Source organism: Mangifera indica, chromosome 20 (assembly GCF_011075055.1).
Source record: "Mangifera indica cultivar Alphonso chromosome 20, CATAS_Mindica_2.1, whole genome shotgun sequence".
In the NCBI taxonomy this organism is placed as follows: Eukaryota; Viridiplantae; Streptophyta; class Magnoliopsida; order Sapindales; family Anacardiaceae; genus Mangifera; species Mangifera indica.
Genome location: NC_058156.1, coordinates 11,395,722 through 11,417,832, shown reverse-complemented (window position 1 = coordinate 11,417,832; position 22,111 = coordinate 11,395,722). Strand labels below are relative to the sequence as shown.

The window sequence follows — 22,111 nt, the reverse complement described above, 5'->3', positions numbered from 1 at the left end:
CAAACTCCATTTCAGTTAAAAAAAAAACATTAAATCACAATTATGTGTTTTTGAAAAAGTTATAAAGCTAGAGTATTTGATTCAATTACAAAAACCTTAATAGTCAATTGTGGTAATTTATTATTAATAAGCTAATGAATTTTTCTTAATTATAATAAATATATGTAAAAGGAAAAGGGAAATTGAAGAGTAGGTGCAAAGAGCGTGGTAGTTTGGCCAAGAGATGGAAAATATATTATAAAGTTAAACAATTCTATATTTACATACTTTTAATTATTTAATTAAATATATAAATAATATGTTATTATAAGCTTAATTATTATTTTTTTAAATTTAAAATCACCTAACCAATTATTTAACAAGATACTCATTTTTCTAAGGCCAAAGGACTATTCAGACTAGCAAAACATTTATCCATTAAATTATCGAATTTAGACTATTCAAACCTGAAACTGGATAAGATCTGTATGATTTCATGGACTGGCCTGGTCTTAGTGTTGGAAGATTCTATGATTTTTATAGAGCACTAGGTGCTTATGCTTATGTGTATCTGTTCGTTGATGATTTGCTGCTTCTGGTTGTTCATACCGAGTTGATAATGAGTATTGTCGTAGGAGATTGCAACTTCTAAGAAAGTCATGAAGAAGATTATGGAAGACAATACAGATTGTCAAGAGTACCCACCAACTTTACAATATTGGTTATAGAGAGATTGTCAAGTGTACCCACGAACCTTTGCAGTATTGGTTGGATGTAGAAAGTAGTGAAACTGAGATTAGAATCAATCTTTGGAAAAAAAAAAAGGACATAATTGTTAGGTGATATGCTCTCATTTCATAGAAACAAACTTGTTTCTCATTAATGTAGCTAAGTTCTTTGAAGATAATTTTAAGCTCCTCAAGGTCCATCTAAAGATGGCAATTCAATCCATCAAACCAAATCTTTAGTTTGCTCCTCTCTGAATGGAGAGAGGATTTGCCGATTGAAACATAGATGAGAATGAGGATAGAAATGACTAAAATCCCTAAAATCGGGGATAGAGATAGATATATCTTTGACCCATCCCCTCTCTGACTCATCTTTTCTCCGGTTTATCTCCTACCACGCATATCCTCTAAATCCTTAAATATTGAAAACCCATTAAAAGTTTTGAATTATCATAAATACACCCTAACACATAATATATATTCTAATAATTTTCTAGTAGGGATGGAAAGAAAAAGGAAAGAAATTTTCCTTGTAGGTAAGAGGATGGAGATTTCTCATCCTTTATGTATCAAGGAGGGGGATCGAGATTAGGGATTTGGCCTCTCCCCGTCCCGTGGCCATTGCTAGTTCCATTGTGTTAAGTTATTGGTCTACCTTCATGCTTAGTTTTGGAACTCCTTCATATCTACTGCCTTGAGAAAAAAGAGATGACTTCTAAATTTCTCTCTTGGTCTTGTTACTTTTAAACTTGAAATGTTTTGGATTTTTTGACTACTTAATTGTTATGAAATAACAAAAGGAAATAGTTAGGAAATTTAGGTGAAGCTAACATGAAATAAAAATGATTTCCATTTTCTGAAAACAAGTCCTTACCATCACCGAAGTTGCACCAAGGACTCAAGAATCAAGTTACAAGTTCTATGTTTTTTTTTTTTTTGCAGGTTTTTAAAGTTATAGGTACATACACGGAATAAGCTCAAAGCCTGAACTTCGAAAAAAATTTAATTTCTAACCGAAATAGTTAACCTTAAGCCCAAAGCCAAAATTTTATTTCTAATCTAGGCTTGAACAAGTTAGATTCGGTTCAATAGGCCCGATTGATAGGCTTATGGTTAGCAACCTGAGTTTTTGTCAATTTAGCGATGAATCCAATTATGCAGCTCAACTAGACGATGAATCCAATTTGAAAGACATTTTGTATGTTTGTCCATTATCAGTCGAAGATTTGACTGTTAGATCTGAAACTGCTGTCCATGTCGCCCTCAAAAACGGGAGTTTGAAAGCCTTTAAATTCCTGTTAGGATGGCTCCAATACTTCAAAAAAGAGGAGATCCTGAACTGGGAGGATGAAGAAGGAAACAATGCATTGCATACTGCAGTTTCTGCTAATCAACCTGAGGTAAGCATCCCATATGTTTTTAACTGCTATAGCTCAATTTGCCTTGTAATTTTCTTTGCACAAGCTTCTAATATTTCATTATCTGGTCAATAATAAAGGCGGTGAAACTGTTGATTGGTTGTATGAAAGTGAATAAAAAGAACGGTAAAGGTTTAACAGCTTTGGACATCTTCAATGATCGCCAAGGTCAAGATTTGGTAGATGCAGCGGTCCGGGACATTCTACTTGCCGCTAAAGCTAAAAGTGCATCTCAACTCCATTGTCCGTCTTTAAGAGGTTCAGAAGAAGCTTCACTATTTAAGAACTCTTCCAGGGGCTTATCATTTTCTGCAAAAGAATTCCGAAAAGCTTTGGTCTGGGTTACCGAAGCATTGATAAAGTTCCACTTGAAGTCCGAAATGTTCTACTTGTGGTGGCTATATTGATAGCCACAGCCACCTATCAAGCTGCACTAAGCCCCCCTGGAGGATTTTGGCAAGAGGACAGCAATGTGCAGCCTCCAGCCACCACCAGTGCTATCAGTAACCTCACGGCCAGCACCATCTATAATAATACAAAGCCTTTTGATCACCTTGCAGGGAACATGATTCTGGGGTCTTTAGGCCAGTTATTATTTTTGACATTTAATTCTGCAGCCTTTTTTACATCTGTGTGCTTAATTACCACCCTCGTGACTGGGCTCCCATTTTACAGAATCATTATCACATTGATATCTTTGATGGCATTTTCGTATTATGTTTCTATTCTTGAAACTTTTGACTACAACGAAAGGACCTCTGTAGGGCCTTTGTTTCTCATTTTTCTGCTTGTAAGTTTTCTTGCAGCATATTATATTCCAATATTTTTAAGTTACCAACAACTGAAGCTCACATGGCATGGCCGCCGGAGGAACTTACGTCTGGGAAGCTTTGAACAACCTAAGATGTGAATTCAGCTAGTGAATTTATTTTTCTGTCAGTTGTCTACGTTTTGTTGTTACATCTGCTCTGAAAAAACTTAATAAAGTTGCTTCTTTCACTGTTACAAATTACAACATGGGGCCGTGAAAGTCCCCAACCCCAGCTTGGTTCGGCCCTATAATTTGAAAAAGCCTGTGTTAGCTCGGAATGGATCAAAGCGAACTGTGTCAGGCCTACAACTTAATCGGCTGTGTCAGGCCTGCAAGCTTTAACGGGGTCATGAGATAAAACTTGTGGGTGGTTCATTAAAAATATTAATAAAGCATATTTTTAAAAATTGATTAAATATTAATAAAAATTAAAAAATATTATAAATTACAATTTAGTATATTGACCCATAAAAACATGGCCTACAAATGTATTTTATAATATTATAAAAAAAATTATAAATTATAAACATGTTTTTGAAATTAATGCAAACAAGCCTCATATCAATTCTTTTCCAAAACACATAATTATGATTGGGATCTGGTTTTTTTTATTTTACCTGAATTGGAGTGTGGTTCATCGAATTGAACATAACAAAATGGAGGTGGACATATCAACAAACCAATCAAATGATCTCCAAAATTGTATGGATTCTTTTATAGATTCTAAATATTTTTACAAAAGACTATCAAATCTCAACCATTGATTAATCAAACTAGAAATAACAAATTGTAACAAAACTCACCACTGGATTAAAGAGAATAGAAACCAAAACACTGTGTGGAAGGGTCAAGGCGGCAAGTCGAAGATTTACTCAATCTTGCTCAAGGGGTGTAATGAAAAACTCACTGATTTTAGCATTTGTTGACTAATATCCCCCTCAATCAAAAAGCAGTGTGTAGGGAATACAGCTTTTGACCAAAAGGAATCATTTTTGCTTGGGTTGCTATCTATAAGTTTGTTAATTGGGCCTATTGAACCGGGTGTAGCTTGTTCAAGTCCAAATTTGAAAAAAAGTTTAGGTTCAAGCTTTAGACTTGCCCATTCGGGCATCAAATTTTTTTGTTTTGTCTTGGTTCATTAAAATTTTTCAGGCTTTTGGCCTATTTCAGACCTATTTCATGCATGAACCTACAAGTTTAAAAACCTTAAAAGAAAACACTGATGTAATCCCTAGAAGTTTGAAATTTTGACAAATACACCCCTGTCCAGAATTGATAAGAAATGATCACATAATGCTTATGAAAAATTATTTTTGGAGTATACATTTACCAGATTTTTATTTTTATTAAATAAAAACATAATCAATATATGTTAACATAAAAAATTCTAACAATAAGAATGCTATGAAGAAGATTATGGAAGATAACAGAGAGTATGTCAAGGGTATACAATAACTTTTACAATATTGGTTGGATGCGTGAAGGAGTGAAGCTAAGATTAGAATCAATCCCTAAAAAAAACAAGTATATGATTGTTAGGTGATGTGCTCTCGTTTCATAGAAACAAATTCATTTCTCTTGTTTCTCATTAATGCGGCAAGTTCCTCAAATTTCATTTAGAATTGACAATTTGACCTATCAAACTAGATCCATAGCCCACTCTTCCTAATTCTTCAATAGAAATAAGGATGAGATGAGAATGGAAATGACTAAAATCTTTGTAATCAATGACTATAATAGAAATATCCTGGGCACATCTTCTCTTCAATTTGTCCCTTACCCTATATATCCATTGAATATTTAAATGTTGAAATACCTTTAAAATTTTTTAAATTATTATAAATATATTATAACATATAATAAATATTTTAATATTTTTCTAATGGAAATGAGAAGGAGAAGGAGAGAAAATTTTTTCCTAGGGGGAAGGGGATGGAGATTCCTTATTATCTCTATGTTGAGGATGCCATCTCTAATTCCATTGTGTTAAGTTGCTGGTTGGTCTACTTTCATGCTTATTTTTGGAGCTCCTTCATTTACTGCCTTGACAAAAAGGAGATGACTTTTAAATTTCTTTCTGTCTTGTCACTTTTAGACTTAGAACTGTTTTGGATTGTTTGACTATTTTTTAACTGTTATGAACCGACAAAAGGAAGTACTTAGGAAATTTCGTGAAGCTACCATGAAATAAAATTGAGTTGCCCTTTTTGAAAACGCGTCATTAACAACTTCATTATTGCAGTGAAGTCTTAAGGATCAAAATACAAGTTTTATGTTTTTTTCTCTAAAATTATTGGCATGGAAGCCTCACCAACGTATTTTCATTACCTTACGTTCACAATTTCTACTCTCGGTTGCCACTCCACCTTATCATACCTCCTTTTTAATCGAAACAAACAAATTCAGTTTGAATCAAACCATTAATTTGATTAAAGGTATTATATATAAGAGATATTATTTATTATGTGTGATTTTAGGATTTAAGATTTAGAGTACAAAGTGGTATCACACATAAGGGATAGTTATTTCGTGTGAGCCTAGGCAAAATTGCTTGCAAAATTGAAGGGAATAATACTGAAGAATGATTCGTTCACAAGCATCTATCATCTAGGGTTTTACTAATCTTGACAGTATGAGTTGAGAGCCTCAAAATTCCTGGATGATGGACCATATAATTGGGACATTAGTCTTCCATGGCTATGATATTGGGGAAAATGAGAAGGAATACTCCAAAAGCTGTCCAAAACATTGACCAAGACTCTCTGTTTCGATGTTTCTTCGTTCCTTCTTATCCAAATCAAATTACCATTAAAACACGACTTTTATATTCATAACACACACACACACACACACACACACACATATAAATATAAAATTTCCGAAAAAAATACAATTTGAGAAAAAAATAGCTAAAAGAAAACAGAAAAAACAACTGCACAATAAATGCTAAAGATATAAACCTACCATTTCTACAACCGCCCAAGGCCCATCGTAATAAATTTGATGGGAGATGATGTTTACTTGAGTGGGGCTGTGTATTCCTTACCACATGTGGCATCATGTTGTATTTTACAAATTTTTTAAAAATATAATCAAATTAGAAAAGAATACTCTTTAAGAAAACATCATAAATATTTTTTAAAATTATATTTATGAATCTATTTTCATTGTGATAATGACTGGAAATGAATCTATAAAATACTATTTTCATTTTTAGGCTCAATGTATCTACGTGCCGGTAACATTACCCACTCATATACACTGCCCAGAGAAAAAAGAGATGACTTGCCCTAATGGGTTGATTGAATGTCAAAAGTATGGGATTTCCTAAAGATTCAACAAAAAAATCTAATTTGAATAAAATTTCTTATTAGAAAAAGATGGACTTCTAAAATTCTCCCTCAGTCTTGTCACTTTCAAATTTGAAATGTTTTTTATTATTTTAATATTTAATTATTTAATAAAATCATATATATCTATTTTGAATATATAAATAAATAAATATATATTATTATGTAATTAGGTGATTTTAAATTAAAGATAAAGAAACACATAATTATATGATAACACACAAATATATATATATTTGTGTACTTAATAAAAAACTAAAAAATGTAATAGTTTTGAAATTGAGGTGAAACTACCATGAAATAAAAATGAGTTGCCCTTTTTTAAAACGAGTCATTACCAACTCCCATATCGCACTAAAAACACAAAAATCAAGATATAAGTTTTATGTTTTTACCCACCAAAAAAACATAATCACATCACGTCATCACTAGAAGATAGCTCGAGCATCTGAGAGAAGGTAAAGCTAACGTTGGCTTAGTCTCAAGCCAAAGAGGACATCAGAGATGGAGGGAGAGGATGCCAAATTTTCGAGTAATCTAAAGTTGAAGAGGTGGGGTTAAACTAAACTTTTCAAAAGTCTAGGGGCAACTACAAATGAAAAAAAGATAGAAACCTTAGATGGTGGGAGAAAAAGTAATTTTTTAAAAATTAGGTTAGAGAAAAATTATTAATTTTCAAAACTAAAGTGAAAAGAGAAGATAATTTTTTATTTTTTAAATAAAATGATTGAATGATGTTTTTATTTTTTATATTAATAATAAAATTTAATAAAAGTTAAGTGACAGATAAGTATTTAGAATTTTAAAATTTAATGTATGGGAGTTTGGGAATAAACTAAACATTGGGTGGGACTAAGTCTTTTGGCGTTTAAATTTCTCTCTATCTTATCACTTTCAAACCTGAAATATTTTGCATTGTTTATCTATTTTTTAATTGCTAGGAAATTCAGGTGAAGCTGCCCTGAAAATGAGTTGCTCTTTTTGAAAACGAGTCATTACCAGCTCTCCCATCTCAGTGAAAACACCAGAATTATGATACACGTTCTATGTTTTTTCTATGAAATTACTGGCATGGAAGCCCCACCACCGTACCTTTATGACCTCTCGTTCACAACTTCAACTCTCGGTCACTACTCCACCCTATCACACCTCATTATTTACTAAATCAACTCAATTCGAATCTAGTCCTTTGGAGAAAGGTGATACACATAAGCTTAGGTGTTACGTGTGAGCTTAGGCAAAATTGCTCGCAAATCTGAGAGGAATGATTTTAAAGCTGATTCGTTCACAAGCATCTCTTATCTAGGGTTTTATTCATATTGACAGTATGAGTAGAGAGCATCGAAATTCATGGAAGATTGATCATATAATAGCGACGATAGTCTTCTATGGCTCTGATTTTTGAGAAAATGAGAAGGAATACTCTAGAAGCTGTTCAAAACATTGACCAAAACTCTCTGTTTCGATGTTTCTTCGTTGCTTCTTATCCAAAGAGAGGAATCTGTGGTGCTCATTTCTCCTGTCCTGTGCACAAGGCAAACAGTGACTCCTAATTTTCATTCTTATAACCCAAACTACCATTGTTACTCCTGTAGTTGAAAGAAAATTTGCGAAAGATTTCTTTAAACACCCACACAGACATGGATGAGAGGTTGCAGAATGCTGCCATGGAAGGAAATGTGGATGCATTATATTCAGTACTTGCAGAGGATCCTTATGTTTTAGAGCGTATTGATCAAGTACCATTTGTGACTACTCCCTTGCACACAGCTGCAAGGGAGGGAAAGATCCATTTCGCCAAGGAGATACTAAACTTAAAGCCTTCATTTGCTTGGAAGCGAGACCATCTTGGGCGTAGCCCCCTCCACTTGGCTTTGGAGGGAAAGCACCTGCAGGAAGGGCTTAGTCCCCGGGATTTGGATTTGGAGGAGAAGTACCAGGAACTTGTAACATGGTTGATAAAACATGACAGTGAGGTTGTCCGTGTTAAAGCAAAGGGGATGGTTACTCCTCTGCACTATGCAGCTCAACTAGATGATGAATCCAGTGTGGCTGACTTTTTGTATGTTTGTCCATTATCAATCGAAGACTTGACTGTTAAATCTGAAACTGTTGTACATGTGGCTGTAAAAAACGGGAGTTTGAAAGCCCTTAAAGTCTTGTTAGGATGGCTTCGACGCTTCAACAAAGAGGAGATCCTGAAGTGGAAGGACGAGGAAGGAAACAATCCATTGCATACTGCAGTGTCTGCAGATCAACCTGAGGTAAGCATCCGATTTGCTTTTCACAGATAGCTCCTTTTGCCTTGTCATTTTCTTTACATAAGCTTCTAATATTTCCTTATCTCCTCAATTAAGAAGATGGTGAAGCTGTTGATTGGATATATGAAAGTGAATATAAAGAACAGTAAAGGTTTGACAGCTTTGGATATCTTCTATGATCGCCAAGGTTCGCTGGATGCAGCCGTTGGGGACATTCTACTTGCTGCTAAAGCTAAAAGAGCATCTGAACTAATCTATCGTGGGCCTACAATACTTAGAAAAATATTTATTCATCTATTCGGTTCAGAAAAAACTTCACTAGTAGAGCACTTTTCTGGTGGCTTATCGTTTTCAGGAAGAGTTCTGAAAAGATTCTCGCTAGGTTACCGAAGAGTTGATGAAGTTCCCCTTGAAGTCCGAAATGTACTACTAGTGGTGGCTATATTGATAGCCACAGCCACCTACCAAGCGGCACTAAGTCCCCCGGGAGGTTATTGGCAAGATGACGGCAATCTGCAGCCTGCAGCCAACAACACTGGTATCAGTAACTCCACGTGCAGCCAAGAACATTCTGAACAACATGCTGCAGGGGAGATGATTCTGGGGTCTCAAGAACAATTATTATTTTTTACATTTAATTCTTTGGCTTTTTTTACGTCTGTGTGCTTTATTTCCACTCTCGTAACTGGCCTCCCATTTTACAGAATCATTATCACAATGACATCCTGGATGGTATTTTCGTATTATTTTTCAATTCGTGAAACTTTTAACCACACCGAATGTGGCTTTTTAGGCTATTTGTTTATCTTTTTCCTGCCTGCAAGTTTTCTTGCAATAAATTATATCCCATTTTTCTTAGATCACCAACATTCGAAGCTCACACTGCATGGCCGCCGGAAGAACCTTCGTTGGGGAAGCTTTGAACAACCTAAGATGTGAACTCAGCTGTGATTAGTGTTGACTGAGCTGTATTTTCTATATAGGAAATAATAGCGTAGCATGAGTTATATTTTTTGTATAGGAATAACTAGCTGTATTTTGTATCATTGTGTAAGAATATTTAGCTGCCATATAGTTAGCCTAATTACTAGCTTAAGATAAAGATTTTTTCTTGATTTAGTTAACCTCTTTTGTGTGTGTGTGTGTGTATGGTGTAATCCTTGTGTAAAGAATAAATGAATGAAAATTGTTCCAAAAACTTCTTATGTGCCTTCAATTTGTAATAGTGAATTCATATATTTTTGCTGCCAATTGTTTATGTTTTGTTGTTAGAGTCAGCATTGTTTGTAATTCTTTTTTTTTTTTTGTGAATAAATGTATATATAAACAAAAAGGCAAAGGGACCCCTAATGAAATGACTCGAGAACAGCCTAAGCACATCCAACCCACCAGGAGGATAGCAAAAAAACTCTAGGATAGAATTGAAAACAAAACATAATCCAACAACTACTCCTCTTGAAGGCTTATCACATTCCTACCATAATAGAATATAACATTCATGTTTGTAATGTTACACCTCTCTGAATATATTTAAGGGAACTGTTTCTTTCACCATTCAAATGGGAGTTAAAAAGTTTATTACTTATGTATTTATTGTTATCTTTTGAGGTTGCCGTTAGTATTTAGGCCAAAGGACTATTTCCCACCCAAAATATACTGTTATCTCAAGTTTTTTTCTGTTAACTTTGAAAATCCTATTTATCCACCCATAAATAGTTAAACTTATCAGGATCCTAACTCCTTAGAATTTTCTCTCTTTTCTCCCCTAAACCCTAAAAACTAGCTATTTCCCTTCTAGGCCAAGTTTTAAAAAATGGCATCCCCCTTAGGGTTTAGTTTACAAACCACGACACCAAATCCAATGTCATCGTCGTCTAGAAGCTTCCCTGATACACCACCATGCTCTAGCGGTCTCTCTTCCCTTCTCTAGAACACCGGTCAACGCAAATCCAGCCTGGAAAGATGAAGAGCTTTGTTCAGAGAAAAGCTCTTTATCTTTCCAAACGAAGACAGGAAGCTTCAGAGATGTCTAGAAAGACGAAAAGCTTCATTGGTCTAAAGCTTCATTGGATGTCAATCAAGCATCCAACTAAGTGGAAAGAGATTGTCGGAGAGAGAGGAAGCTTCGAGAGAGAGAGGCCATTGGCAATGATGTCAGAGATTTGGAAACTAAACTATGAGGGAAACTATCATTTTTTAAAACTTGGGTTAGAAGGAAACTTTTAGTTTTTAAAGTTTAGGGGAGAAAAAGTAGATTATATTTTAGTTTATTTTTAGTATTACAGATAAAATAACAATTTTACCCCTAGAACTGTTAACTTTAACCAATTATAAATACATATTTGAGATTTTCAAAGTTAAAAGAAAAAAACTTGAGAAAACAATATACTTTGTAGGGGGGTGTTGGGTGAATAAGTCCTTTGGCTACTATTTATGATTAAAAGTATTATGGTCATTTAATAGTTGTTTTAATTTCCGCAAGATTTAAGTGTTCTCATACTTTATTTAGTAAAGTGCAGTAACATTTTTATTTGAAGGGCAACAATTCTCGAGAAGTTGTTTCTAGTTGGTATTACAACATGATTTATCTACGCTGATCATGCTCGTACACTGGTCACTTAGCAATGTTACTTGCAACTTGCTTTGAGATATGTCATCATTTAATTGAGTGTTATTTTATCTTTGATTCAAAATCATCTAAAATCATCATTTGATTGAATTCAACTACAAATTGATTCTATCTAATAATTAGTATAAGTTTAAACATTTATTTGAATCATATCAATCATCAAATTTAGATCAAACTGGTTTAACCGACTAGTCTAAAATATAAAGCGTGGATTATGCTTAGACACGGTGGAAAATAATACAATAATGTTAAAAATAGGTTAATTGTAAAATATCATATTTATACATAATTCTAACTATAATAACACATAATTCACTTTAATATGTATTATATCAAAAAAGTCCACCAGATATGTAATATTGCAGTTTTCCTTGATGAAAAATATTACAAAAAATGTTATATATATCTAGTTTTGAATATTTAATTAAATATTTAAATAATATGATAATTTTAAATTAAAAATAAAATAATATCTAATCATATGATGATATATTATATGAATACTCAATTAAATAGTTAAAACTACGTGTAATGTGTATAATTTAAGGTGATTGAGTTGAAGTCCCATTGTAATTTATAATGGTAACCAAATCAAACTGAGTGGATTGTCACCACCCACCCCCTCCCAAAAGTAGTAATGGTTTGCTTGAAAACCATTTTTTTGAGTAAGATTAGATTGAACTAATTTGAATTGAATTAAACTAAGTGGTTGGAATAGTTAGACTTTAAGACTTAAATCCAAATTTTATCTATCATTTTATTAATACATTACATTATTTTGATATTAAAATAATTTAGCAAATAAATTTAATAATAAATTATTTAAAATATTATTTTTGATGGTTAAACAATCTTTTGACCAGTCAAATATTAAGAATCAACCAGATTTGTACCCTGTCTTTTCTCAAATGGAAAGATGATTTTCTGATAACAACAAGAATAGGGATAGTAATGATAGTAATTAAATCCCTGTAATCGGAGATAAAAATAAAAATATTTTCAATTTATCCCCTTTTTTATTTGCTTTGTATCTTATGTATTATTTGAATTCTTAAATATTAAAATACCTTTAAACTTGAAATGTTTTGGATTGTTTGACTATTTTTTAATTGTTATGAAAAGACAAAAAGAAGTTGTTAGGAAATTCAAGCGAAACGACCATAAAATTGAGTTGTCCTTTTGAAAACGAGTCATTACCGACTTCCATGTCACAGTGAAAACACAAGAATGAAGATGCAAATTTCATGTTTTTATTTTGAAATTATTGGCATGCAAGCCCCACCACAATACATTCGTGACCTCACATTCACAACTCACACTCTCGTTCGCCCCCCTCTCGAAACAACTCAGTTTGAATCTAGTTCTCTAGGGGGAGTTGATATACGAAAGGGATGGTTGTAAAGTGTGAGCTTCGGCAAAATCACTTGCAAATCTAAAGAGAGTGGTACTGAAGACTGATTCATTCACAAGCATCTCTAATGTAGGTTTTATTCATATTGACAGTATGAGTAGAGAGCATCAAAATTCTTGGAAGATTGACATTATAATAGCGAAGCTAGTCTTCTAAAACATTGACCAAGACTCAATGTTTCGGTGCTTCTTCGTTGCTTCCTATCCAGAGAGAGGAATCTGTGGTGCTCATTTCTCCTGTCCTGTGCACAAGGCAAACAGTGACTCCTAATTTTCATTCTTATAACATAAACTACCATTGTTACTCCTGTAGTTGAAAGAAAATTTGCAAAAGATTTCTTTAAACACTCACACAGACATGGATGAGAGGTTGCAGAATGCTGCCATGGAAGGAAATGTGGATGCATTATATTCAGTACTTGCAGAGGATCCTTACGTTTTAGAGCGTATTGATCAAGTACCATTTGTGACTACTCCCTTGCATACAGCTGCAAGGGAGGGAAAGATCCATTTCGCCAAGGAGATACTAAACTTAAACCCTTCATTTGCTTGGAAGCGAGACCATCTTGGGCGTAGCCCCCTCCACTTGGCTTTGGAGGGAAAGCACCTGCAGGAAGGGCTTAGTCCCCGTGATTTGGATTTGGAAGAGAAGTACCAGGAACTTGTAACATGGTTGATAAAACATGACAGTGAGGTTGTCCGTGTTAAAGCAAAGGGGATGGTTACTCCTCTGCACTATGCAGCTCAACTAGACGATGAATCCAGTGTGGCTGACTTTTTGTATGTTTGTCCATTATCAATCGAAGAGTTGACTGTTAAATCTGAAACTGTTGTACATGTGGCTGTAAAAAACGGGAGTTTGAAAGCCTTTAAAGTCTTGTTAGGATGGCTTCGACGCTTCAACAAAGAGGAGATCCTGAAGTGGAAGGACGAGGAAGGAAACAATCCATTGCATACTGCAGTGTCTGCAGATCAACCTGAGGTAAGCATCCGATTTGCCTTGTCATTTTCTTTATATAAGCTTCTAATATTTCATTTTCTACTCAATTGTGAAGATGTTGAAGCTGTTGATTGGATATCTGAAAGTGAATATAAACAACAGTTAAGGTTTGATAGCTTTGGACATCTTCTACCTTCGCCAATGTCAAGGTTTGGTAGATGCAGCTGTTGGTAACATTCTACTTGCTGCTAAAGCTAAAACTGCATCTCAACTCCATCTTCCGTCTTTAAGAGATTCAAAAAAAACTTTACTAGTCGAGTACTTTTCTGGTGGCTTAACGTTTTCAGAAAAAATTCTGAAAAGATTCTCGCTGGGTTACCGAAGAGTTGATGAAGTTCCTCTTGAAGTCCGGAACGTACTACTTGTGGTGGCTATATTGATAGCCACAGCCACCTATCAAGCAGCACTAAGCCCCCCCGGAGGATATTGGCAAGATGACGGCAATCTGCAGCCTGCAGCCAACAACACTGGTATCAGTAACACCACCAGCACCATCTTTAATACAGAACAACATGCTGCAGGGGAGATGATTCTGCAGTCTTCAGGACAATTTTCATTTTTGACATTTAATTCTTTGGCCTTTTTTACGTCTGTGTGCTTTATTTCCACTCTTGTAGCTGGCCTCCCATTTTACATAATCATTATCGCAATGACATCTTGGATGGAATTTTCTTATTATTCTTCTATTCTTGAAACTATAGGCTACAGCGGAAGTTTCTTTCTAGGCCCCTTGTTTATCCTTTTTCTGCTTGTAAGTGTTCTTGCAACATATTATATCCCATCTATCTTAGCTCTCCAACATTCGAAGCTCACACGGCGTGGCCGCCGGGAGAACCTACGTTTGGGAAGCTTTGAACAACCGAAGACGGGAAATCCGCTGTAAATAGTAATAGTGAATTTATATATTTTTTCTGCCACTTGTTTATGTTTTGTAATTGCTTGTAATGTTACAACAACTCTCTGAACATGTTTGATGAACTTATCTCTTTCACCATTCAAATGGGATCTCAACTCCCAACCATGCACATAAATATTTTAAGATTTTAGATATTTGACATATTACAGTAATAAATTTTAAGACAAGGAAGTTAAAATGTTTATTACCTATGTATATATGATCATCTTTTGACGTTTCATTGGTGTTTATGATTAAAGGTATTATGGTCATTTAATGACTCTTTTTAATTTCCGCAAGATTTAAGTGTTCTCATGCTTCAATTTATTTAGTGAAGTGTAATAACATTTTCCTTTCGGAGGCCAATTTTGGAAGGGTAGTTACTAGTTAATATCAAAGTAATGTTTTTAAAATCGAATCGATGATCAAACCGATTTTCTCAATAATCATGGTTTGACTAGTTTGATCAATTTAATTTAATATTAAATTATAATAAATTTATTAAATAATATCATACATTTAATACATGTTTTTAACATAAACCATATTAAGTTCATTAAAATCAAATTTGTACGATTATCAATAACAATAATAACAATAAAGTATATTTACTTCTTTGAAACATAAATTTTAAACTCATCCTTAAATTAAAAAAAATTATATTCAAAATTATTCAAATTGTTCAACTATCTCTTATTATTTGATAAATTTATTATTACTATTTTTTATTAAGTGATCCAGATTAGTTAGTGACCTTGTCCGTTATAAACTTTTAAATAGTAACACGGGCAACTCCATAATGGAAGAGACAAAATTGTTTCGACAATTTCAGATTTAATACACTATTGTTATGTGTCCCATTGTCATCCCTAGTTCCATTGTGTTATGTTGATAGTCTACCTTCATGCTTATTTCTGAATCCTTCTCCGAGTCTTGTTACTTTTAAACTTGAAAAGTTTTTTATTGTATGACTATTTAATTCTATGAAAATAACAAAAGGAAGTTGTTAGGAAATTCAGGTGAAGCTACCAAGGAATAAAAAAGAGTTGCACTTGTTGAAAAAGAGTTATTATGCAGTGAAAACACAAGAATCAAGATACTGTGATACATGGTGGATTTTTCCACCATATGTATTTGACTTTGGCTAAATAGTAATGTAAAAACATTAAATGCTTTGAAACCTTGGCTTAGAAGAAAACTATTTTTGTTGACTGGAGGGATGGTAAATTTCTTATAAATACCGCCTTCCTCTCCTCGTGAAAGATATACACTTCTTTCCCTTAAGCTTTTTTCTTGCTTTTTCTTTTGCTTATTTTTTCCTTTCTGTCGTGGCTTTAGCTTAATAAAATCATAATTCTCATTTTGTAATTCAATCACTTGCCATTCATTCTATTATATTTATAACAGATACAAATTTTATGTTTTTTCTCTAGAACTATTGCCATCGTACATTCACGACCTCATGTTCACAACTTCCACTACTCCATCCAATCACACCCAGCGGCGGATTTGAACTTTGTTAGAGTAGGCCTACACCCACACTTCAATTAGAAAAAATTCAAGAAATATTATTTAAATTCATCTTCAAATAAAAAAAAAATTGAAAATAAGTTACTTGCGTCCACCCTTAATGGTAAATATGTTTGAACAAATAAATTTAAAGATATATTATTAGACTCACTCTCAAATGAGTTTGAAATTAGAATTAAAGGACATGTTTGTCTTAATACAAAATAAAACTTTAAACCTAATGTAGAATTGACTTAGGTTATTACCCAAACACCACATTTTTATTAAAAAACCAAAGCACATGTCAATTAAAATCAAGGAGGTTAATTTCAAAAACTGAATTTCTTCCTCTAAATCTGCAACTTTATTTTGGCAACCATACCTCACAATTTCATTTCCAAAGATAGAGTTTCAATCTTTCGAAAAAATAGTGTTAAACTGAATAATTGATATTCAAATATTTAAATATATTATTCTAACTTGTTTTGTTTATCAATACACAACGAGATGTATGAATCTTCAATCTAGATGATTAAATTTTGATTTAACAATTAGATTCAAAGTTATAAAGCCTAAAGATTAATTACTTATCTAGTAAATTTAATCAATATTTTTATAAACCTTTGTGTCTTTTATTTATATTAAAATTGTGACCGAACTCTAAATTTGTATGGAAACTTTTTCATAGATTATGACTTATATAAACACATTTAATTATATTAGACTTAAGTCGATGGTTAGATCTCTATGGTTTTTTTTTTTCTTTACATTGAAAAGGTTTATTCTACCTAAAATATTACTTATGTTATTATACTTTTTCTTTTCTATTATTTCTTTTACTCATGGATTGGTGATTTTTATTTTTTAAGTTTTCATTACTTGATTAATGAACAATGGTAGAGCTGTAGAGATAGGGTTGGATCTAAACCAAGCTGCTCAATCTCAATAACTGACTTAACTCGCTCAACTTGGATTGAATTCAAACAAAAAGATTTGGCTCGTTATTGAAACTGAGTTAAACTCAAGTTAGGAGGTATTCAACTCAAATTCAATTCGAATTCATGACTCAAATCAGTTGTTTAAATTTGTGGTTTGCTTCGATTTGAATTTATGTTTTAGTTCAACTTAAATTCATAGTTCGAATAAATGGTTTTATCTATTATTTGAGTAAAACGATGTTGCCCTACTAATAAGCCATAAATTCAAACTATTGATTTGAACAAAATTGAATTAAAAATTTGAAATATTGATTCAAACCATGAATTTGAATCAAACTCGAATTGAATTAAACTAAATAATTTTTTATTCGAGCAAACACAAGCTACCGTTAATATTGGTTTGACGAACTTGAATGAAACTCAAGTGAAACTATTTTTTTTTTCAAGGTGAACTTGAATCAAGAAACATTCTAACTTAATTTGCAATCGATTTCAAATTATGAGTTATTGAGTCATTTGAAACACTGGGCCGGACCATGAATTTCAAGCTATTTCACCCGAACTTATATGGAGTAACTATCCTTTCTAGCAGTCACCAGTTTTGTTTGCAATTGGAGCTTATGATCTTGAAGAGCACTTGACTGGTTTGTTGATATGTCCACCTCCATTTTGTTATGTTTTAATCAGATGAACCAAACTCCATTTCAGTTTAAAAAAAAAAAAAAATCAATCATAATTATGTGTTTTTGAAAAAGTTATAAAGCTAGAGTATTTGATTCAATCACAAAAACCTTAATCGTCAATTGTGGTAGCTAAGGTAATTTATTGTTAATAAGCTAATGGATTTTTCTTAATTATAATAAATATATGTAAAAGAAAAGGGGAAATTGAAGAGTAGGTGCAAAGAGCGTGGTAGTTGGCCAAGAGATGGAAAATATATTATAAAGTTGAGCAATTCTATATTTGCATACTTTAATTATTTAATTAGATATATAATAATATATTATTATGAGTTTGATTATTATTTTATTTTAAATTAAAATCACCTAACCAATTATTTAACAAGATAATCATTTTTTCTAAAAGGATCTGCCCATAGTTTTACTGTATATACTGTGGTTTGATGCTCCATCACTTTTGTTTTGTATAAAAGACTAGTTGGTTTAATCAAACATTGACCAGACTATGCTGCAGTTCTTATCGGAAGATAGGAATCGGCAGTGCTGATTTCTCCCATGCTGCAAAGGGCAAACAGTAACTCATAATTTTCATTCTTCTACCTTAAACTGCCACTACTGTTACTCCTATAATTCAAAGAAATTTGGCAAAAGATTCCTTTAAACACCCACATGGACGAGCGGTTGCAGAATTTTGTCAAAAAAGGAAATGTAGAAGCATTTTTTTTCAGTACTTACAGAGGATCCTTATGTTATGGAGCGTATTGATCAAGTACCATTTGAGAGAAATTTCGCCAAGGAAATTCTAAAGTTAAAGCCTCCATTTGGCTTTGGAGGGGAAGCACCTGCAGGATGGGCTTAGTCCTCGAGATCCGGACATGGAGGGAAAGTTCCACGAAGTTGTAACATGGTTGATAAAACATGACAGTGAGCTTGTCCGTGTTAAAGCGAAGGAGATGGTTACTCCTTTCCACTAGGCAGCTCAACTAGACGATGAATTCAATTTGGCTGATTTTTTGTATGTTTGTCCATCTTCAATCCACAATGTGACTGTTAAATCCGAAACCGCTGTACATGTCGCTCTTAAAAACGGGAGTTTCAAAGCCTTTAAGGTCTTGTTAGAATGGCTTCGACGCTTCAACAAAGAAGAGATGCTGTACCGGAAGGACGAAGAAGGAAACAATGCATTGCATACTGCCGTATCCGCAAATCAACGTGAGGTTAGCATTCGATATGTTTTTAACTACTAGCTGCTTTTAGGGCCGAATCCGAGCCAAACCGGCTTAACTCAGTTCCAATTTGCTTAGTTCGAATTCAAACCGACTTCAAATATGAAGAAACGGCTCATTTTTTAAACCAAGTTGGATTCGAGTTAAGGGCGTTCAACTCGGTTAGATTCAAATTCTTTGTTGAAATCAGTAGTTTAGATTTGCCTCGAATTTGTGGTTTGGATTTGTGTTTTGTCTTTGTAACTCATTTATGAAACAAATTCGTTTTCTAAAACGACACTATTTTATCAATGAGCTGCAAGACAAAATCTTTATTGACACTAATCGGATGCCTACAGCAGGTTGATATGCAGATACTGGAGTATGCAATGCATTGTTTCCTTCTTCGTCCTCGCAGTCCAGGATCTCTTCTATATTGAAGCGTCGAAGCCATTTTAACAAGACTCTTAAGAGTTTAAAATTCCTGTTTTTGAGGGCGAGATGGACAGCAGTTTCAGACTTAACAGTCAAATCTTGGATTAATGATGGACAAACATGCAAAAACCCAGCCAAACTGGATTAATTGTCTAGTTGAGCTGCATAATGCAAAGGAGTAACCACCCCCCTCGCTTTAACACGGACAAGCCCACCGTCATGGTTTATCAACCATGTTGCAAGTTCCTGTAACTTTCCCTCCAAATCTGTATGTCGAGGCCTAAGCCTTCCTGCAGGTGCTTCCCCTCCAAAGCCAAATGGAGGGGGCTACGCCCAAGATGGTCTCACTTCCAAGCAAATGATGGCTTTAAGTTTAGTATTTCCTTGGCGAAGTGGGAGTAGTCACAAATGGCACTTGATCAATACGCTCCAAAACATGAGGATCCTCTGCAACCTTCCTCCATGTCTTTATGGCTGTTTTAAGAAATCTTTTTGTAAATTATCTTTCAATTATGGAAGTTACAGTGATAGCTTGAGTTATAAGAATGAAAATTATGAGTTACTGTTTGCCTTTTGCACGAGAGAAATTTTGCAGGTGTCAATGTCTAATTAAATGAATGGTTTGAATCCTTCCATCACACATCTCTCTCATTTTTTTTTTTTAGGTTGAATGAGTGATGATAAACATGTCAATGGGTCGGGCTGACTCTAGTTTGACCCATCGAGTTAATGGGTCTGGTCTGACATGTTGTAATATTGGGTTGAGCCTTTTCGAAGTGGGCTTAAAATTTGTTTTTTGGGTCAGACCTGCAATTGTCATGTAGTGTCGATAACAAATTATTTGTGGCTGCCAATTTTGTTTTATTTTTTCAATATTTATTTTAATTATCTTATTTCGATTATGAATGTTTGGTGTGAAAATTGACAAAATTTTATATTATATTAGAAAATATTTTAGAAAGATTCACAAGCAGGGGTGGATTCGAGCCAAGCTTGTTCGAGTTCGATATCGAGCTCAGCCTATTCGAGCCTGAAACAAGCCAGGGATTTACGAGCCCACTCTCGAGCTCCATATGATAGCAAAATCGAGCCCGAGCCCAAGCTTTAAGCCGAGTAGTTCAACTCAGCTCACGAGTCATGTCTTCCTCACGCAAACGATGTCGTTTTTGGTTAGATTAAAAGAAACGAAATGTTTGTGGCTTTCTTCACTTTCATTCGCGTCTCTCTCCACGTCTCTGGTTTTCAATTCAAGACTATAGCCTTGAATCTTCTGTTCTGACGTCAGTTCTCCATTGACAAGGATTTCTCAGGTGGAATGGTTCATGTTTTTCTATTTTTTAACTTTGAATTTGTTAATTTTTAGTTTACTTGAGTTTTCCTTGTGTTTTAAAGTTTTCTAGAATGTATAACAACCTTGATAACATTAAAGTCTTTTTAATCATCCTCCTCTCTGATTTTTAGAAGCAGTCTGTAACCAATTCAGTAAACCTTTGCCCATTCTATTTTTCAAAATTTTGTTTTAATAATTAGATGAACCAAACTCTAATTCAGGTAAAAAAAAAAAAAACACCCAAATCATGATGATGTGTTTTGGGAAAGAATTGACAAGATGCTTGTTAATTGGTTGTTTACATCAATTTCAGAATTGACAAGATGCTTGTTAGTTGGTTGTTTACATCAATTTCAGAATTGACAAGATGCTTGTTAGTTGGTTGTATCAAGAAGCAAGAGTATTTACATCTAAGATGTATTTTATCTTGAATCAATCAATCAATCAATCAATCAATCAATAAAAGAATTGATATTTTTTCTCTCAATTTTTTTTGTCGTTGCTTTGACCTTGAACATCGTATTAGAGACTTAGAAGACTAACATCAATATTGTACCAATTTTTGTGAAAAATTCATGCTATCTACTTCTATTGTCAAGACTGAAACACTAGATGAAAAGTATTTGAGAACAAATCAATCTTTGGTAGCATATATTCAAGTTTTCAAGCAATTTCTTCCAAACTTACATGAAGTAACCATCCTTTCTAGAAGTCATAAGTTTTGTTTGCATTCAGAGCTCATGATCTTAAATAGGGGAGCACATAATTCGGAACAAATTACAGTTTGGTTTGGTTTGTAAAATGGTTTTGTTTGGGTTGAAAAAATTTTAAATCGTTTTTTTTCAATTTAGGCGATTTTCAAATTGAACTAAACCATAAACCGTAATTTTTTATTATATGTATATATAAAACTATGTTTAACAAAATTTTTTAATAAACAATTAGATATATAACTTTTTTTTTAATATTTATTTTGTTATTTTCTTTAAATGTATATTTTATATATATGTATATATAATATTTATTTTACATGTTTATATTTTGTTTTGAAAAAATATAATTCAATTAATTTTATTAAATTATATATATATGATTTTAAAAAGCTCAAACCATTTTAGTCGATTCGTGTATTAAATCATGTATCAAAAATCTAATTTTTTATATTATGTATCATATATGATATTGTATGATACGCCCCTAAAAAATAAAATATTAAAAAAATTATAATTAACATATCATCATATTGAAAAATATCACAAACACTCTTAAAATTTAAAAATTTTTCATAAACACTCATACTATACCATCATTTTTTTAAAAAAAGTGTATCAATTTATGTCAATAATATACATCGTATCGTATTAAACATTTATTATATCATATTAATTCAATACACTTTATAATACATAAGTTTTCTATATGTATCGTATCATATCATAAGATACGTAGCATGTATTGTATCATAGGATATTGATAACTATGATTTAAATCATACTCCAAAAGTGTGTGCATAAAATAATCTTATTTAAGTTG

At 33.1% G+C, this 22,111-nt stretch overlaps 3 protein-coding genes across 3 annotated transcripts; all 3 read left to right on the top strand.

Moving 5' to 3' along the window:
- The first annotated feature begins 475 nt into the window (after positions 1-475).
- LOC123204364 (ankyrin repeat-containing protein BDA1-like) lies at positions 476-2,532 on the top strand. Its single transcript, XM_044620967.1, has 4 exons — positions 476-577; positions 1,650-1,665; positions 1,869-2,107; positions 2,206-2,532. Exons 1-4 carry the CDS (start codon positions 476-478, stop codon positions 2,530-2,532), a joined length of 684 nt encoding a protein of 227 aa, XP_044476902.1.
- Positions 2,533-7,573: 5,041 nt separating this feature from the next.
- On the top strand, positions 7,574-9,746 carry LOC123204849 (ankyrin repeat-containing protein BDA1-like). Its single transcript, XM_044621653.1, has 2 exons — positions 7,574-8,550; positions 8,647-9,746. Exons 1-2 carry the CDS (start codon positions 7,927-7,929, stop codon positions 9,484-9,486), a joined length of 1,464 nt encoding a protein of 487 aa, XP_044477588.1. The 5' UTR covers positions 7,574-7,926; the 3' UTR covers positions 9,487-9,746.
- A 3,165-nt stretch (positions 9,747-12,911) lies between these two features.
- On the top strand, positions 12,912-14,261 carry LOC123204946 (ankyrin repeat-containing protein BDA1-like). The gene has a single exon (XM_044621768.1). The coding sequence runs from the start codon at positions 12,945-12,947 to the stop codon at positions 13,758-13,760; it is 816 nt and encodes a 271-aa protein (XP_044477703.1). The 5' UTR covers positions 12,912-12,944; the 3' UTR covers positions 13,761-14,261.
- The last annotated feature ends 7,850 nt before the right edge of the window (positions 14,262-22,111 follow it).